Raw genomic sequence first — 17,370 nt, 5'->3', positions numbered from 1 at the left:
CAGGATGGTATCCAGGGCGGCAACAGATGCCCCAACGCTCGAGGACAGATGAAGCGTTGGTAACATTTCACAGGGGATCTCGATCAACTTTCGAACTGTATCACAAGTATTTCAGCGTCATGCCCGAGGAGCTGTCGCATGTGGCAGGGACCTTAAGAGACGTACGACACAGGGCAGGATGACATGAACGTTGGAAAATCGTGCTCAATAATTAGGCCGTAGGCGCACAAGATAGTATGCCACCTATGGTTATGTATATATATGCTTCACACAACAGCGAATCTGTCGGCAGTAATATTTCAACCCCTCCTAAGACACCGTATCAATGCCAAAAGACCATTTTCTATACTTGGAAACCCCAAAGTTTGCCCATGGCTCCGGACGAAACAAAAACATCAATTCAAAACAATGCCCATATGAACGCTTGACGATGTGTCTTGTCTGTCGAGGACAAGCAATAATGCGCAACAACTTCGCTCAACCTCATTTCGGAACATTTTCTCATGCATCAGAGTAATACTGATCATCGTAAGGGTGGTGACGGGGCATATCTGGTGCTGTTGACCACGCACCGCCTACAGCCACGTTCTCCTTGGAGGCCCAGACTCCTTCCCGAATACGACGTTCACGCTCGAACTCAGCCCAGCGCTTCATCGTAATCTTGGTACTATCGAATTCACCCTCATACTCTAAACCTGCTTTCTTCGTCTTCTCACCAGCCGTCTTTCTGGTTTCACCCCACGAGAAATCATCAAACTTCCAGAAGGCATAGACAGGCAGAACGAAGTTCCAGATGGGGAGCGAACAGAGGTAGATGAACATCCAGACGACATAGGACCACGAGTGGGCGGTACATATAATCAGGACAGCTGGCAGACCAAGAATCAGACCCAAAAGGACCAACGGAATAATTTGGGGCGGCGAGTGGACGATCGAGATGATAACTAGTCAGATATCAGTTCACCATGACCTCTGGTTAAAGCAAGGTCTGTACTTACCAACATATATCGTGAATGCAATGGCAGCAGGAAGCACCACGGTACCAATTAATTCGACCAAGACAACAAACTGCATGCTGAAACAGAAAGTACCGCAGAGATCCTTGACAAACACAAGCTCCATAAGGTTGTGCACTGTTGAATTGATCCATCTTCGTCGTTGAGAAAGGAGTACCATGAACGAGTCGGGCACAGTTGTTTTACAAACAGCCTGCGGAACAAAAACCTGCTTACGCTTTGGGAATGTACGCAGCATAAGAGTAGTTAAGTACCGATCCTCTCCGAGAAGAAGCAAGTTCTTTTGATGCAGTGTATCGATAACGTTGTCAGAGTAGTGCTCAACAATATCCGGATTGGCGAGAATGGGAACCCAGTAGTTCTGGGCACCTTTCGGGGCTTTGATGCGATACATGCAGAAACAACCGGGCAAACAGGTGACACCACCAAAAACCGACTCGAAAGCCTTTGCCGAGTGATGCGAGATGAAGTATTCGAAGACTTGGATAGCTGTCACCCAGCTATCTCTCTTGTTGGCGATCTTGGTTTCACCACAGAGACCCATGATTTCGGGGTCCTTGACCATGGCCGAAAGCATGTGAGTGAGACTGTCGGGGAAAACTTTTGTGTCAGCATCAACCATGAGAACAGCTTCGTAATAGTCAGGCGAGATGCCGGTGACCTTCCAGAGACCGTTGAACATCTCAAACTCGAGTTCAGTCATGCGCTCATCAAACATGACCTTTTGAAGGAACGACATCAAAATGATCTGACTGTCACGCTTGCCACGGTTTCCTGGCTTGGAATTCTTTGCTTCATCAGGAGTACCACATTTCGATACAAGCATCATGGGTACACGCTGCTGCTTCTCCCTAGAAACATGAGACTTGGCGCCGTAGTCGTAGAAACCGGCATAAATCTTGGCCATGTTGTGGCGTTTCGCACCGCTCGCAACAGCAACATAGGAGAACGCCTCGACTTCATCTGGATGTTGAACGTGGTCTTTCATCATCCCAAGCACAATGTCGGGAGTTGTCATTGTTTCACCATGGCCCTTGATAAGACCATCGCAAATAACGAGGATCACCTTGTGGCTGTTGGGATAGTCGGTTGTGGCGATGGAGTCAAGAGTAGTCCGGAGACCATCTTCACCTTCTGAATAAGCCGTAACAAGGCATATCGAATGAATCAGAGGGAAGCCGAATGGACGGAAATCTGCAGGCGGCTGCGGCACTACAGCATCGTGAATGAAGCCAGCTGGTCCATACCCGTCAGCAGGACTGACACCGCTCGCATACTGATCTGATGAATTAAGGAAGCTGGCGCTGCTGTCGTTGGTCTGCCTATACATGGAGCCAGGATGCAACAAAGGCCCAGTCGAAGCCTGACTTCCCATAGTCGTGGGTTGCGGTCTTCGAGGCGGTCGGTCCACTCCGTATACTGTCGAGAAGCGAGATGTTGTCGGCAGAAATGTACTTGCTCGCTTGCTAGTCCGATCTGAGCTGGGCGCCACACTACTGCCGATATCGCCAGCCATTCGCGGGGGTGCTCGGTAGATATCTTCACTCCATTCCTCGATTTGCTGGTTTCGCTTCTTCTTGTTGCCTGATTGGGACGTTTTCACAGCGGCATACTTCGGGCTGATGAACCAGTTGAAGATGAGAGCCAGAACAAACTTGATCACGACCACGGACAAAATGAGAACTAGGGACACATATAAGACAACCTTGGACGCAATGCATCCAACTGTCTCGGTGTCGACACTGCCGACCTTGATAATTTCCTCGAAACACTCGGCGACATGCTTGTCCGTCGTCCCTTGAAAAGCACGCGTTATGTCGCGTCCATGCACAGCAGCATTGCCTGACGTGGTTCGGTCTCTCAGCTCTTTGAAACGGTCAGGGACGACAACTTGATCTTCGTCAAGCCATTGGAGAAGATCCAGATCAAGGACATTACCGGAGTAAACCATCAAGTTTCGGCTGCTGTTCTTGATGTCCTCCCATGTAAAGTAAACATCGGCGGTTCCTTTGAGGTCAATGTAAAATGCGTCTCGGGCTGTCTGCGTAGTGTGGCATGCGTATCCGTTGTAGTACGACTCGGTGTAGTTTGGAGAGGAAGAGCCATCTTGGTTGAAAGGTCGACAAGGGAAGTACCATGCCAAATCGTTGTCGCTATTAGTCGGAATCGTCGAGTTCTCCGTCAGGGTGATCAAGCCCTTGCACTTTCCGTTGACATTCTGGAACAGGAAACTTCCATCCTGGCCACCGTGCTTCTCTGACAAATCGTACAAAACGTTGGGTAGCGTGTCGTCGGCCGTGAGGGGAATGCCCTCCGCGACTGGATGTCCGGATTTTGTTAGATCGTAGGCAACACCATGAAAGATCATGTAACCAGTGTCGACGTCATTGATCTGGAGACGAGTGCTGGCAGTGCCACAAACTACCTGAGTGAAACCGAAAGTCAGGAAACCGACGAAAGCCATGATCAACAAAATGATGCTGATGAGGCCCATCTTTTCTCGCCATGCTCTCTTTTGTGCCTTTGCTCTGAACCCACAACAGCCGAGAATGAAATCGGGACACCAGAAGGTTATAATGGCGCAGTACACATTCCAAATGCTCGGAGGTGAAATGACCTCTTGAGGTTTCTGCTTCTTGGACCGCTTAGACCCCTTGGAAAGCTTTCCACCATGTGACTTCCTTCTCCGTTCGCGGGCAGTTTCTCGAGGTTTGGACTTCTCATCGTCTCCGCTGCGCTTCTTTCGTGGCGGTGAATCAACCGAGGCGTCGTCAATTGTCCTGCGTCCTCCTGAAAGCTCCGTTGTTCCCTCGAAGTCCTCCAAGATTGGGTCGTTGCCAGTCGATGACGGCAAGACATCCATTTTTGCAGCATGCTTCCGATAATGATAGTTAGGGTGGTCTTTGCCAATCTTGTTCCTCTCTGGACGGATCAAGCTTCTCTTGCGAGAGAGGCCTGACGCCTCTGCGCCAAAACCCTCCTGATCCAAGGCCGGCGAAAGAGGCAGATTTTCTGTGGTCCCATTAGGATTCTGTAGTGTATCTGCAGATGTCCCTGATTGCGCACGTGAGTGAGACTGCCTTGCGACAGGATAATATCCTCCCGTCTCGACATCTGCTGGACGGTTGCGTCGCGCGGGAGTCTGTCGGTAGGAAGTGCGCTGTTCGTACGAGGCCCGTGATGCCCCTGGCCTTTCGGGAAGTGACATGATTCTGCAGTGGCAGTTCGGTTAGCGCTCTCAGTCAAATCCAACAAATACGATGGGGAGGTTTGTTGCTGTCGTGGTTGTTGCCTGCGAGGGTAGGGATTCCGCCTCTACGAGGTCCTGGAAAGTGACATACGAAAATCAAGAAGCACTGGCAAGGAGGTTCAAAGAGAGCAGCTCACGCCTGCAGACTCGAGTATTGGCGAGCTACTTCAGGCGACTCGTCATAAACGATGCAATGCGTGAGGTGTGGTACAATCCGACAACAATAGCGAATGTATAGAGAGGGGCATGGAGAAAATGGAGAGCCGGGAGAGGAGAGAGAGATGACAAACTACATCATCATCGAATTCAGGGCCATGATACAAGCAAGACCATGTCCAGTGTTGTTCGGCAGAGAAGGAACACTCACCAACGCTCGTCGTGGTGGGCAACTGACTGTTGTTACTGGGTCGGCACCACCCAAGCGACCACCCAAAGCACAATCGCAGGGGCAAGTCAGCTGCTGCTTGAGGAAGAATCCCTGTCCGTGAGAGCCAAGCCAAGCCGAGCCAAGCCCTCTGGCGTCAATCACTTTCACTGACTTGATTGACAAGCGCTGAAGCCAAATGCACTGGCTCGAGTGCCGGGCTTTCCTTGTTTGGACCTGGACCTGGACCTGGACCTCGTCTTCTCCTTTTGGGCGACACCAACGAACAAAAGGTCGCAAATAGTAGCTAGCTGGTCTGAGCTCGTTACCAGAGGGCAAGCTCGCCAGCTATTGTTATTGTTGTTGTTGTCACTATTCGAGAGGGCTTGAGGAAGGGAAGCGACTCGTGCGCGCGCAGAGTCTCCGTCTGGTCGAGATGACAATTAGGACGGTTGGTTGGCGTTGACTCGGGAGCTCTACACGTCGTCTTGTCCTGGTGAGCAACAACCAGCCTTTCCCAGGTCCTAACCCTGGAAGTGTCGTTGTTTCACGTAGATGCAGTAAATGGTTGTGATTAAAATGCGATATGACAAGCGAGCGTCGATAATAACGATTGACTTGTAATTAAATTAAGCGACAGCCCCAATGGATGCACGTATCGACAGGAAGAAATGATCACTGATCAAAATGATGTCGCAGGATAATGTTCAGGATGAGCAGCGTAGTGTAGAAACTCTAATGATCTAATGAAAAATCCCGTACCTTATGCCCGGCCACAAAGACGCATTGGGGATGGCTTCTGGGCCGCTCAAAGGCTGGGAAAGGGGCGAGAGTTGATTTGAAGCATGCTGCATTTGCTGGGTTCAAAGTTTGGCTGGGGGCTGGCACCAACCCCCAGGGCACTCAGGTACAAGACAAGCTGAAGCCGTGCTTGCTAGCACTCCAAGATGTAAGCGTCCGCCCACCCCCGCTACAGATGTTCCGTCGCCTCTACTAGTACCAGCCGTAGTGGTGTGCTCGTGTTGATCGATACATACTGTGCGAATATGTTCCCACTGAACGCGGCCTGCTAAACTGCCTGGAGGATGCCGCGGCTAAGAAAAGAGATCTGCTGCACTACGGTAAATCTGAGATCCTACTATGCACATAGCAAAATTAGCGCTGACGTCTGTCAATTGTTGCTTTTGCACAATTTATGCACTTTTCCACTCACAGACCATCCAGGCATCCTCATCTTTTCCCATAAAGGCATTGAAAGATCGCCGTCGGACATGGGGTCCCTGGCGCTGCTCAAGGATTGTTACTCCAACAACAGGGCCTATTTTTACGAGGTAGTACCGGTACGTTGAGTAGTTCTCTTTGTACAGCTTGTTTACTTCCGCACGTGTTAACTGGCCAATATGGTTGTGTGCCTGCTTTGTTGGTCGTTGGAAAATCTGAAGTCAAGACGTCAAATCGTAACTGCTTTACGCATCGCATCGCATCGCATTACCTTGCCTTGCCTTGCCTTGCACTGGAATGGATTGGGCGACGAACCAGACAAGACGAGCCACAGATACATAGCCCACAGCGTGGGACTCTCAAGGTTGTTGACAATTTCTTGACCCCAGTTTCGTGAGCGCAGATCACGAGCTTGGATCACTCGCTGACATATGTACTAGTCCTTGGTCTGGAATTACTCACTTGAGTCTTGAGTTCTACCTACTGGAGGCAACAAGAAAGAAAACGCGTTCCGCCGTGAGCAGCGCGTCGTGGCACCTTACGCATTCATGTGGGAATGTCATCCACTTAAGCGTTCTTGGTGGTCAATATGTATCCGCTGCTGCGGGATCGGTCCGGCCAGTCTTGATCGGCAATAAGGTGGTTCGGATGCAGGCTGCTGGTGTTATCACCCGAACTTTGGGACCACCATGATGAAAAGTCAATCACCAGCGACACGTAATGTCTAACCCACCGGCTGGACGATCCGAATACTCTCCATAGCTGTGCCCTCTGCTGGGCAAAGGATTTTAAACTTTGGGTCTGTTCCCTGAGTAGGCGCCGGAGTCGTTGCGACTTTACCGGCGCCGGCTGTTCTGGCCTGTCTGTCGCAAAATCGCGGGGATAAAGTAAATGGTTTCGAGGGTTTGACAAAAACGGCATTACATTGAATCACGTAACACCGTGTCTACCCTTGAAGTTCAACGGTCTATTTTGATCTTTCGCCCAGCAAGAATGTATTTATCCTGCCCCGGCCCGGCATTATAGGCGCACTTGCTCAATTGCTCTTTTTCTGCGCTCGCAAGGGTCCATACACATGATTAGCAGTCTGATATGTCCAATGCGCTGGTAAGACAGGCTCCTCGGGGCAACACTGTCGACTATGTATTCTAATACTATGTACAGCGTCGCAAATGTGTCAACTCGTGTCTCGGATTAGTGTATGGTTTGTGCCATGTCGCCCCTCGCCTGTCATGTTCGTATTGCTCAGAGACGAAGGTGACTTCTAACTTAGTCTAAGCCGAAGAGCTTGAATACATTAAGATAATGCGCATCGGGACCTGCTATCCATTCTCTTGCATGGGCCAAGCACTGCGACCGGGCCACTAAAACCGGAGAGTGTCCATCTTTCCAAATGGTAGTGGGTAGTTCGCTCTTCAAAGAGATATCGCAACCTCGAATATCACAAATTCGTGCTCTTGGGAAGGATTGCAATAAGAGTAGAGGCACTGCGCATTAGTGATCAATGATGCGAAGCGAGTCCACCTGGGTGTAGGTGACACGTAATTTCGATTCTCCAATTTGCGCATCCTTTCGTCCCCATCGTCGTTCTCACATTCCAGAAGCCTTCTACGCGATTAATTTCCTCTAGCTCAGTCTTACCACGAAACTTCACCGCAACAATTTGACGTTTGACACACAAGGTAGACGAGCTATGTAGTCGCCGAGGATTTCTGATATCCCCATAGAAAGACATGTATCTCACATTTTGGTAGCTAACATCTTATGGCAGCCATATGGCTCATTGACAAGATTTGCAGCTTCGTGCCATAGAGTCATTTCATTGATCTTGGTTCGGTGCAAAAGGTTAAAGTGTTCATTGCCGCCAGGAGTACAGCCATTTAATTCACTGTCGCAGGCATTAAAAGACCCACCTGAAATCTGTCTGAACAATTCACCTCGAGTAATTTGTGGCATAACGAACGAAAAGAATGGACAAATAAATAAAAGGATCCAAGGAGAAGCTTGCACCATTTAAGACGATACTCATGATGAAATCATGGTAATATTTCCTAAGCAAATGGAACTAATTAACCTAAGAAGCTTTGCTTCTAGCGTCCTGGCGGACTCACAATTCATACCCTAACCCTGCGTTGGCCCAATGTGTGATGGCTTCTGGCGGAGTTATCTCAGTTGGTGCTTCCGATTGTCTTGGGTTCTTGATTCATAGAGAGACGTGTGAGAACAAGGTTTTCTTTGTTTAAAAGGTTGTTGCATAGCAATAATTAGTCTGAGTCCGACGCCGCAATATAGCTACAAATCTGCCTGTAAAAAGAGGAGATAGCAGCGGTCCCACGAATAATCCCATTTCACCTTGGAACCGCAAGCAAGCGGCCGTTAATATCTCAAGATAAGCCCTACTAGTTTCATCGTTTCCTTAGGCAACCGAATTTAGGCCATATGTGGAGGATCAACTGACCGAAAGACCCTGAAGATCTCGTTCGTATTACTACGGGGGGCCCATTGTCATACTGCTGCACTTTTAATCCAATTGGGCTAAGCACTAGTCCTATAATTCTCCGTAAGGGAGTACCAAGGTTCTAGCCCCACATTAATATGCTTGCGACACGAACTCCCTGACATGTTAAAGTGATGACAGACAGCGGAATGATTGAGACATACCGGAGCAGAATGATCATCAGCATCGCCCGCTCACCAACAATTCCCCAGTTGGATTACATCACCCCCAGTCAGGGTGGCGCGCTCCAGCATGTCGTGTTGGTGAAGGCTGATGGCGTGAAACTAAGCCTGCGAATGGAGCTGAGTAACTCTACTCTGTAGGGCCTGTAGGGGAATCGAGTGGAGGCACAAGTCCATCTTTTGTTCAGCCCGAGGGCCCGTCTCTGCCGAAGACTTCATTGTCTTTATTGTCAAGCGGATGCTCCGTACACCAATTTATTCGAAGATCGATACGTCTGCCCACTTTCGGTTGTTGATACTCTATTCGGATTCTGCTACGATGTTTCTTGCTTAGCTTCGGCTGCTCCATCTCCCGTTCAGTACCAAGACCTGGCGGCGCAAAGAGGTGTGAGCTCAATTTCAACATCCCAAGTCAAATAGAATTCTGCGTTAACGTTGGGGAGGTAGGAACCACCTCCCGAAGCTCAGGGTTGGCGCCATCCTTTGGAGGGGTACACAGCGAAAGTCTGTCGTTGCTGTTCAGGGCTGCCAAGGATTTCGCAGCAGGAGAACTCTTTGTGGTCTTTTAACAATCGCACGTCATCCAGAAGAAGGTTGGAGGTATGTTTCGTCATCTCTTGATCCTCCAGTGCAGACTTTCCCACCAATCGAGTAGCAAAACTCGGCACACGGTGGCATGCAAATGCGGCGTATGGGGCCACTCGTTCCTGGCTAGGCCAGGCATTTCACATCACACGAGTTCAGTGCACTTCGACAACCACTACATGCTCCGTACTTGTACAGTGTTTCTAGACTTAGCGCATGTGTAGTGCATCGTACCAAGGAGTAGTGCCTGCATGCCACACCCCGTGGCCCGATACAGTGGATCGACCAACTGTGACTGCCCCCCGTTGAACCCACTGCAAGTCTAAACTTGCCGGCGCTGACCTACCAACTACCTCAACGGTAACCGTCTGCGTTCGAGTTCGCTCACCTCTTCCCAGTCCCTTGGAAACAGAGGGAAGGCAATGTCAAGTATTGCAGAGTTCTGAAACATCTCTTTCTCTTGGTACATACGCTTGGAGACAGCCTCACTGGTTACATTCTTTTTTCTTCTTCCTCTTTTTCTTCTTTCCCTTCGCGAGGCTCTGGGGAATTTCTCTTCGTAATCACTTCTTCTTGTTTCTAACGAGCATTTGCATCCAGCATTAGCATTATTGGCGCCAGATACCCTCGCTTGCTTTTTGGGTTTGCTCCGCAGTCGCAACTTGACACAGCTAGCCACTATCAAGTGTCTAGACCCCCCTCATCTGCGACCGAACCAACAGAAGGGCAATAAAAGGAGGCCACCGGGGGAAAGTGAGAAGACGAGCGCACAAACGAGTCGAAGAGGACACGAGTGATCCAGTAAATACAAGAAAAACAAAGTGGTCGTTGTCTAATACTTCAGTTGCGCCCGACGGAAGGGACCGGCCTCGTGGCCATTGAGTTGAGGAGTAGTCGTAGTAGCAATCACACAGCTATCGTTAGACAGATCGTTGGGGTTGTAAGGAGCTGTGTTCGAGCGTCGCAGTCATGGCAACTATGACAACCTCGCCGCCTCCCCAGGTTCCCTCGTCTCCGACGACGTCGCGGAAAGCCATGCCAGCCCCAGCCCTTTCACCTCAGCCCTACCGATGGAATGACACAACTGAGGGCTCTATACCACAACCGACGCCTCTCGCTGTAGAGACTCCGAAGCTGAAGGGTGCGCCAGTGTCTCCTGTGCGGCTCAATTTCCAGCCAGAGAACTGGGCGCAACCCTCCAATGCAAGCATCGAAGGCTGGCAATCACCCAAGCTTACCTCTGACGGCTCTTCAGAATGGACACAACCAAACTCGCCGAATGGGCCGCCTCCGCCGCCGCATAGCCCCGAACTTGGGCGGCAGGATATCGCACTTCCCAAGCAACGGCACCAGTCCACACAGCAGAGCCTCGAGGAGCCCCAATTGACGAGTCACCCGGCGAATCCACCGTACAGGCCCATTTCTGGTGCGAATGACGAGGGAAACGAGATAAGCAATCGTGACAGGAGTCTCCCAAGCCATGACCAGAAACGAAGTAGTCGAGAGTCAGACTCGACAACGAGCACACAAGCGCAGGATAAAACCTCCACGGAATCGTCGGCCGAGACAAATCCCAGCACATATTCTCAAGATGAATCCGTGAGCCAAACAGTGTCTGGTCGTACCTCCAAGGAATCCATTGTCGAGGACAGCCAATCGATTCCTCGGCTGCAATACCATCATCAAAAGCCGGATTTGTCCGTCCTCGAAACTGACAGCGGACCTGCAGTAGCAGATCCCAGGCATTCTTCGGCATTAAATCTTGCTGACCAAGGAATGGCCATGAACCGACATCTCACTCCTAACTCTTTCCAAAGGAGAAGTTCCATGCCTCGACCAGTTTCTGCGTACTCAGTTTATTCTTCCCCAGGCCCTCACGGCCGATCCGCGTCCTCGCAAGCCAGGCGATCACCGGATACCCGTCCCATGTCGTATGCTGAGCTACTCAATGTACCGTATCCTCAGCCAGCGCCTGCTCCTCTGACAATCGACAATGCGGCTCTTCGCGGCAACGTGGGAACAAATGCATCCCTCCTCAGCGCACAGAAGACTCTTGAGATGTACAGACAAAACGTTAAGAAAACAAACGATCTCTCCATTCAGTACTCGTTTGCAGTGTTCTTGATTACGACAGCTCAAGAACAAGGTTATGCACCCGAACATCCCACCAAAAAGAAAGTTTCGAAACTGCATGACCGAGACGGTCAAAGTCCGGATGGCCGAGGGGCAGACACATCGCCTGCAGAATTAGTGCGGGAAGCCAAGACCATCTTGACGCGGTTGGCTAATGGTGGGTATCCTTTCGCTCAGTACTACCTGGCAGACGGTTATGCATCGGGCTTGTTCAACAAAGGCAAGGAAGACTATAACGCTGCCTTCCCCTTATTTGTGTTGGCTGCAAAACACGGACACGCTGAGTCTGGTTATCGTGCCGGGTTGTGCTACGAGTTTGGCTGGGGTTGTCGAAAAGATCCTGCGAAAGCCGTGCAATACCTGCGTACTGCAGCTTCCAGAGGGCATCCGGGAGCTATGACGAGGCTAGGTAAAGCGTGCTTGTCCGGTGATCTGGGTGAAAACCGGTATCGTGAAGGTATCAAATGGCTGAAGAGAGCGACTGAGGCATCCGATGCCATGTACAATGCAGCGCCCTACCAACTCGGTGTTCTTTATGAGACCGGTTACGGTGAAGATATCTTCAAAGACGAAGGCTACGCCGCGGAACTCTTTACCCAAGCGGCTGAGCTGGGCCATCCCGAGGCGAGCTTTCGTATGGGTGATGCGTACGAACATGGAAAGCTCAACTGTCCCAGAGACCCAGCACTCAGTGTTCACTTCTATACTGGTGCTGCAGAGCGTGGTCACGCTGCTGCAATGATGGGCCTGTGCGCTTGGTATATGGTTGGGGCTGACCCTATCCTTGAGAAAGACGAAGAAGAAGCCTATGAGTGGGCAAAAAGAGCCGCAGACCTCGGTATGTTCACACGAATAGCTCTATTCGTTTCAGCTGCTCGCTAACATTCACCTCCCAGGTCTCGTCAAGGCAGAATACGCCGTAGGTTACTTTACAGAAATGGGTATCGGATGCCGCCGAGACATTTTGGAAGCGAATGTCTGGTACGTCAAAGCGGCAGATTCTGGTGATGAGCGCGCCAAACAACGACTGGCCGCGATCCGTGCTGCAGTCAGCGGCGGCACTCCTATGGAGGTTGCTCCTCCACGGAACGCCAAGATGAGAAAGGCTGCACCCAAGGAAGGCGCAAAGGACGACAAGGAATGTGTCATCATGTAAATGTAGTCATAAGCAATTGGGCCTGAAAACTTTGACAGACACCTACTTTGAAGCGTCTACTGGGGGCCCAGCTGTAACATTTGAGCAAAGAACTCACCTCGCAAAACTCCACGGACTATTTTTTGGATATGAATGGCTACCAGAATCTTCGAAAACATCTCAGCATACAATTCTCGTGGCTACTCAAGGCTCTAGAAAAAGAATTCGCATAACTATAACATCCGCAATGGACTTTTTGGCTACGAAACCGGGCATGCTGGATGGATGTAAAAAGAAAATTTCTTCCTACTTCGAACGGCCAGATACGGGGAAAAGTCGTTGTTTTATCAACGTCACGGAGCGGGTAATTACTACTAAGGAGACAGAGCTGCATTTGCATTTGGGCCGGCAAGACAGAGCGGGTTACTGGTATGGGGGGCAACGACATAATCACAAGCCAAGCTCACCTCTGGCACACATCACAACCGGCGATTCAGAGGTGATAGGCATGTGTTTCTTTTTTCTCTTGGGGGGTTTTTTTTTCCTTTTTTTGTTTCCCCCTCTCCTGAGAAAGGAGGAGGGACGTTTCGTCATTTCTGGAGGGGCAATGGGATAAAACCATTGACTGCTCGGCGATAGCATTACCTGTCATTAATGTGTTGAGCAAAGAAGGCCGTCGATCTAGGAGTGAAAAGGGAAGAGGATTTAATACAAAGGAAAATTTTCCATATATTAACCTTATATGATGTATGGAATAAATGTAGTAGGATCTGACTGAAAGCTAGTTCCTGGCTCTAGAACCATCTTCAAATTGACTATGTAAGGATTATCTTGTGGGCAGGGTATGATATAATCAGGATCAAGTTGTTTGACACTGCCTTCTCCACTGGTCTATTTTAGACCATTGCCCAACCATATAAAGTTATCCATGACAGAAGAGCTATGGCCGATATCATGTGAGAGGTACTCAGTCATGGCTTCCGGCAGTTCCACAACCGGCTCACCAAAAGTTAGTGATTTGAAAAACAAGGAGAAAAATAAGAGGCATGACTGCTCACACATTTATGGTCATGAGAGGTCATATAGACCAATGATAAGTGAGCATGAAGTAAATGTATTACACGTAAGGCGCTGCGCCATGCAACGAGATCAGCAAAAGAAACAACCAAAAACCCAACAACGCCGTCATGTCTCCTATATGAGTTCTCAAGTCGTAAACGGGCATTACAGAGAAAAGGAAAAGAGGTGCCTTCGGTACACGCTGGGCCCCACGGCAGTGATGACCACAGTCCTCACCCACACTTGTCCAGCCAAACCGTTCCACCATAGTTTAGACCATACAGCCAACATGTCGTGCAGCTCTAACAACTTAAGCTGCAGGAGCTCTTTTTCTTTCTTCGACGTCTTCACCGAGTTCATGGGGATTCTTGGGGTCGACAATAGCACTGAAGCGCTCATCGCCCCATCTCGCACCAATAGTAACCCAAACGTGCTTGCTAGGACCGGCGACAACGGTTTCACGGTGCCCAGTCCACATCATGCGCTTGTCGCGGCTCATATTGCTGTTACCCAAACCATCGTTGGTGACCCACTCCTTGATCACATTTTTAACGAAGTCAACCTTGCGCCGGAAGTCGTTCGCTGCCGGAATGCCTTGCAGCATGGGGCTGATTTCAGGGCGCTTGCGCGTTTGCGTGCTCTGGGCGTTTCGTGTGGGACGAATTGCAGGCTTAGTAGCGAAATTGAGCAATGTTTGTAGGGGATAGCTGAGCACAGCGCGCTCGTCTAAGGCTGTCTCGTCAAGCTCGCCGGTATGTGCAAGCTTGACGGCAGCCTCTTGAGGCAGATGCCAGAAGTGGCACCAAGTACCAGACGAGTCCAACACAATCTTGGTGTGATCAGGAAAATTGAATTGGATGTGACCATCGGCGAAAACCCAGCAACCCACGTCACCGATACGCTGGTAAAAAGTGACCACATCGCAGGGAGCCAAAGCGGCATCTGAACTTGGAGGAACTTGAATATGGCCTGTGTCGTCCGTAGGTGCCTCTTGGTCACGGCCGTATGCCATCATGTAATTAGCAAACTTCTTCCATAATATTAGGTGCTCGCGTTTGCGATAGTCGTAAATGTCCTTGCCGACCGGAACCTTGCCTGGTGTACCATCCGGGTTCACACCAATCTTGAACTGCGTAGGGTGCACATGCACAGTAGAGAGGCCCGCTTCGCCGTTGTTTTCAAAGAATTGGATTGGCTGTGTCATTGGCACAATTTGATGGCGATCGAGGTAACTGGGATCGTGACGTTTTTGGCAGTGGTTCTCAGCGTCGCGAACGACGATGCAAGAAGGAGGCAGCTTGACAGTCTTGCCTCCTCTGGCTTTGCCGGGAAGACTCTTGAGGACACAACCCACACTTCCATCATTGAGAATGTACCCAAGTCCAAACTTGTTAGAGTAATCCACCCATTTGACGACGATGTGAGGTGCCGGAGGCGTCTTCGCCGTTGCCTTACTGACTATGGCCATCGTCCTGGCGTTGAGAGCCCGCTCTAGCTCAGCTTGAAGGCGTCGCAGTCTGTCCAGTACGACATCAGGCTTGGTATCTGGGACCGAATGTTGGGGTTCCGAGGGACTGAAAAGCGTTTCCACCTTGGCCTCGACAAGCTCTTGTGCAGGAGCTTGCGCAGACGTAGGCACTACATCCTTGGTGGGCTTCTCAGCTGGTGCTTTCCTCGTCTCTGTGAGCTGTAATCGGCCGGCTTGGGCAAGCGTTCGAGTAGGTAGCCTGACGGGCTCAGGGGCAGATTCCGGCAATGAGAGGATGTTATCTTCAGTGTTGCTTCGTACGAGTTCTCGCTTTACTCGGGGACGCATTGTGCCGCTGGCACTCGGCGGGACTGATCCAACATCGGCCACGGTCTGAGAACGAACCAGCGTTGATGCTTTGGGCCGAGATTGAGCACGTTGCTGAGCGGCGAAGCTCTGGGGAGGTTCCCGCAGCAAGCCCCTCCGTGCTGGCTGGGCCATAGCCAGTATGTCATCTTCTGTATTGATGACGCCCGTTTTGCGGGGAGGCAACAGTGATACTTGGCCAAGTGCCTGCTCTCTGCTCACTTCCTCATAAGGTCTGTAGACAATACCCTCGACCAAGGGAATCATGGGAGTCAAGCCAGCCTTTTCTTCCAATGCAACCTCTTTCCAGGTGCTAGTGTACACTTTCTGGGTCTCATTCCAAGGGCCAACCTCACAGTCCTGACACAGTTGCTGCATGTGACGCATATTCCTTGCAATCATTCCAGTGGATTGATCGACTTCGTAGAATGCATCACTCTCCGGGGGGCAATCCCGAAGTTTGGCGGTAATTTCACTTTGGAGGGGGACATAACCGGAGATGAAGAAATCGTGCTGAACGATGGTGTCGGGCTCTGGTCTCGATTCAGCTTCTACTAACATCGTGGCGACGATCTCCTTGGCTTCTTGGCTGATGTATCTGCTTGTACCGTCGGTGCTCGGCCATTCATAATCTCGGTTCTTTGCTCGCCGATAGATCTCATCCGTTGTCGACGATTGGAAAGGGGGCTTTGAGGTGAACATTGCGAACCTGTGTTTCCTATAAGCCAGCCGTTGCGCTGCATCAGGTCAAGTACACTCACATTATAATGCCTAAGCTCCAGATGTCGACCATGTGGTCATGACCTTTCTTGCCCTTTTCCAAAATCTCGGGGGCAATATAATTGGGAGTGCCGCATAGAGTAGTGCGCCGTATGGTCTGCATGTCCCTGCCTGTGACGAGCAGTGCAGCCAAGCCGAAATCGCCGACCTTGGCGTTCATGTGTCGGTCGAGGAAGATGTTGCCCATCTTCAAATCACGGTGGATGATTCCCTTGGCGTGCATGTACTTGATGGCCCCAGCAATCTGCACCGAGTAAAAACGAACCTCGGGCTCCGTCAGCCCTTTTCGACGTTTGACCATATCCATCAGAGAGCCGTTCGGACACAGTTCGAGGACGAGGTAGGTGCACTTGTCCATTGAGAAGGCGCGCAGAAACTGAACAAGGTTCTGGTGCTTCATCTTGGAGTGAATCTGAAGTTCGGTTTGAAACTGCAGTGGTGGTGGGTTAGTTGTGTGATGTGTGTGACGAGCACATGACATGCAGGTGTTGGCGGTGGCGACTGACCTTCTGCTCCATCTTGGGGGGCATCTTGCTCTTGACGATCTTCAAAGCATATCTTCTGCGTGTGCCTTGCAGGGTGCCCTCGTAACAGATGGCGAAGCCTCCCTTGCCCAGCATCTTGCCAACCTGATACGAAGCACCATCTTGTCGATCGGCGCTGGGAGGTTCGTAGACGATGGGAGGCGGAGGAGGAGGGTGGTCCTTGTCCTTCTGGTTCGTTTTGGCAGCCAGCGTGGCTTTTATTTTGGCCGTATCAACGACAGGCCGACTCGGTATCTGCACGTTGACGTCTCTCGGGGACAAGGCGTCAATTTCAAAGCCTTGTTTTGCTGCGAAGACTCTGTCCGCCATTGGGTCTTCGTCTTCTGGCTGACGAGAGCAGCCTTGGTCAAGCAAAAGAGTTGAGCCTGGCTATATCTAGCAGAGCTCGACTTTGTAAATCTCGGCGTTATACGGGGATCTGCGGAAAGTAAACATTAGACTGGATCTGACATGGGCACCCGTAACCGTTCTGCCGGGGGGGAGCCTCGAGGGAATGCTGGCGACAAGTTTTTGCTGTGAAATAAATGTTGTTGCTAGTGAACATGATGCCAAAGCGCTATGGGAGAGACGCGGGTGGCGTGTTGTTGCTCGTGGCTGTTGGCGAGCTCGGAGAGGGCGATGATGCAGGGGCAGTGTTTAGACACGCAGCGAAGGGGGTCATGTAGGCAAGACTCACAGCTCAAACGGCAGTTGCTTGAAGCAAGATGGACGACAGCTAGACCACACAGCTTACCCTTAGGCTTTTGCAATCGCAAATAGAGGCCTTTCT

The 17,370-nt window shown here is 50.7% G+C and overlaps 4 protein-coding genes across 4 annotated transcripts; 1 reads left to right on the top strand and 3 right to left on the bottom strand.

Annotated features, from left to right (window-relative positions):
- Nucleotides 1–501: 501 nt before the first annotated feature.
- Nucleotides 502–4,224, bottom strand: BKA67DRAFT_538517 (family 2 glycosyltransferase; the record flags this gene model as incomplete). The annotated part of the gene is made up of 2 exons (XM_046100479.1): nucleotides 502–944; nucleotides 999–4,224. The coding sequence occupies 2 exons, from the start codon at nucleotides 4,222–4,224 to the stop codon at nucleotides 502–504; spliced, it is 3,669 nt and encodes a 1,222-aa protein (XP_045954992.1).
- Nucleotides 4,225–7,590: 3,366 nt separating this feature from the next.
- BKA67DRAFT_574942 (uncharacterized protein) lies at nucleotides 7,591–7,891 on the bottom strand (the record flags this gene model as incomplete). Its single annotated transcript, XM_046103464.1, has 1 exon — nucleotides 7,591–7,891. The coding sequence occupies exon 1, from the start codon at nucleotides 7,862–7,864 to the stop codon at nucleotides 7,592–7,594; it is 273 nt and encodes a 90-aa protein (XP_045954991.1). The 5' UTR covers nucleotides 7,865–7,891.
- A 2,259-nt stretch (nucleotides 7,892–10,150) lies between these two features.
- BKA67DRAFT_522672 (uncharacterized protein) lies at nucleotides 10,151–12,404 on the top strand (the record flags this gene model as incomplete). The annotated part of the gene is made up of 2 exons (XM_046098396.1): nucleotides 10,151–12,086; nucleotides 12,145–12,404. The coding sequence occupies 2 exons, from the start codon at nucleotides 10,151–10,153 to the stop codon at nucleotides 12,402–12,404; spliced, it is 2,196 nt and encodes a 731-aa protein (XP_045954990.1).
- An 886-nt stretch (nucleotides 12,405–13,290) lies between these two features.
- Nucleotides 13,291–17,196, bottom strand: BKA67DRAFT_574934 (kinase-like domain-containing protein). Its single transcript, XM_046103463.1, has 3 exons — nucleotides 16,563–17,196; nucleotides 16,038–16,486; nucleotides 13,291–15,985 (listed from the first exon to the last, which is right to left on the bottom strand). Exons 1-3 carry the CDS (start codon nucleotides 16,908–16,910, stop codon nucleotides 13,753–13,755), a joined length of 3,030 nt encoding a protein of 1,009 aa, XP_045954989.1. The 5' UTR covers nucleotides 16,911–17,196; the 3' UTR covers nucleotides 13,291–13,752.
- Between the last annotated feature and the right edge of the window lie 174 nt (nucleotides 17,197–17,370).

This window comes from Truncatella angustata (assembly GCF_020726525.1).
Source record: "Truncatella angustata strain MPI-SDFR-AT-0073 chromosome Unknown BKA67scaffold_7, whole genome shotgun sequence".
NCBI lineage: Eukaryota > Fungi > Ascomycota > Sordariomycetes > Amphisphaeriales > Sporocadaceae > Truncatella > Truncatella angustata.
Note: the sequence above shows the minus strand (reverse complement) of the source record. Positions and strands in the feature narration are given on the sequence as shown.

Bases quoted from the DNA above. Each gene is read 5' to 3' on its own strand.
- BKA67DRAFT_574934 (XM_046103463.1), bottom strand. From the start codon at position 16,910: ATGGCGGACAGAGTCTTCGCAGCAAAACAAGGCTTTGAAATTGACGCC. The intron at 16,487-16,562 runs GTCAGTCGCCAC...CCACCACTGCAG, and splicing joins CCCCCAAGATGGAGCAGAAG to TTTCAAACCGAACTTCAGAT. The intron at 15,986-16,037 runs GTGAGTGTACTT...TAGGAAACACAG, and splicing joins TGGAGCTTAGGCATTATAAT to GTTCGCAATGTTCACCTCAA.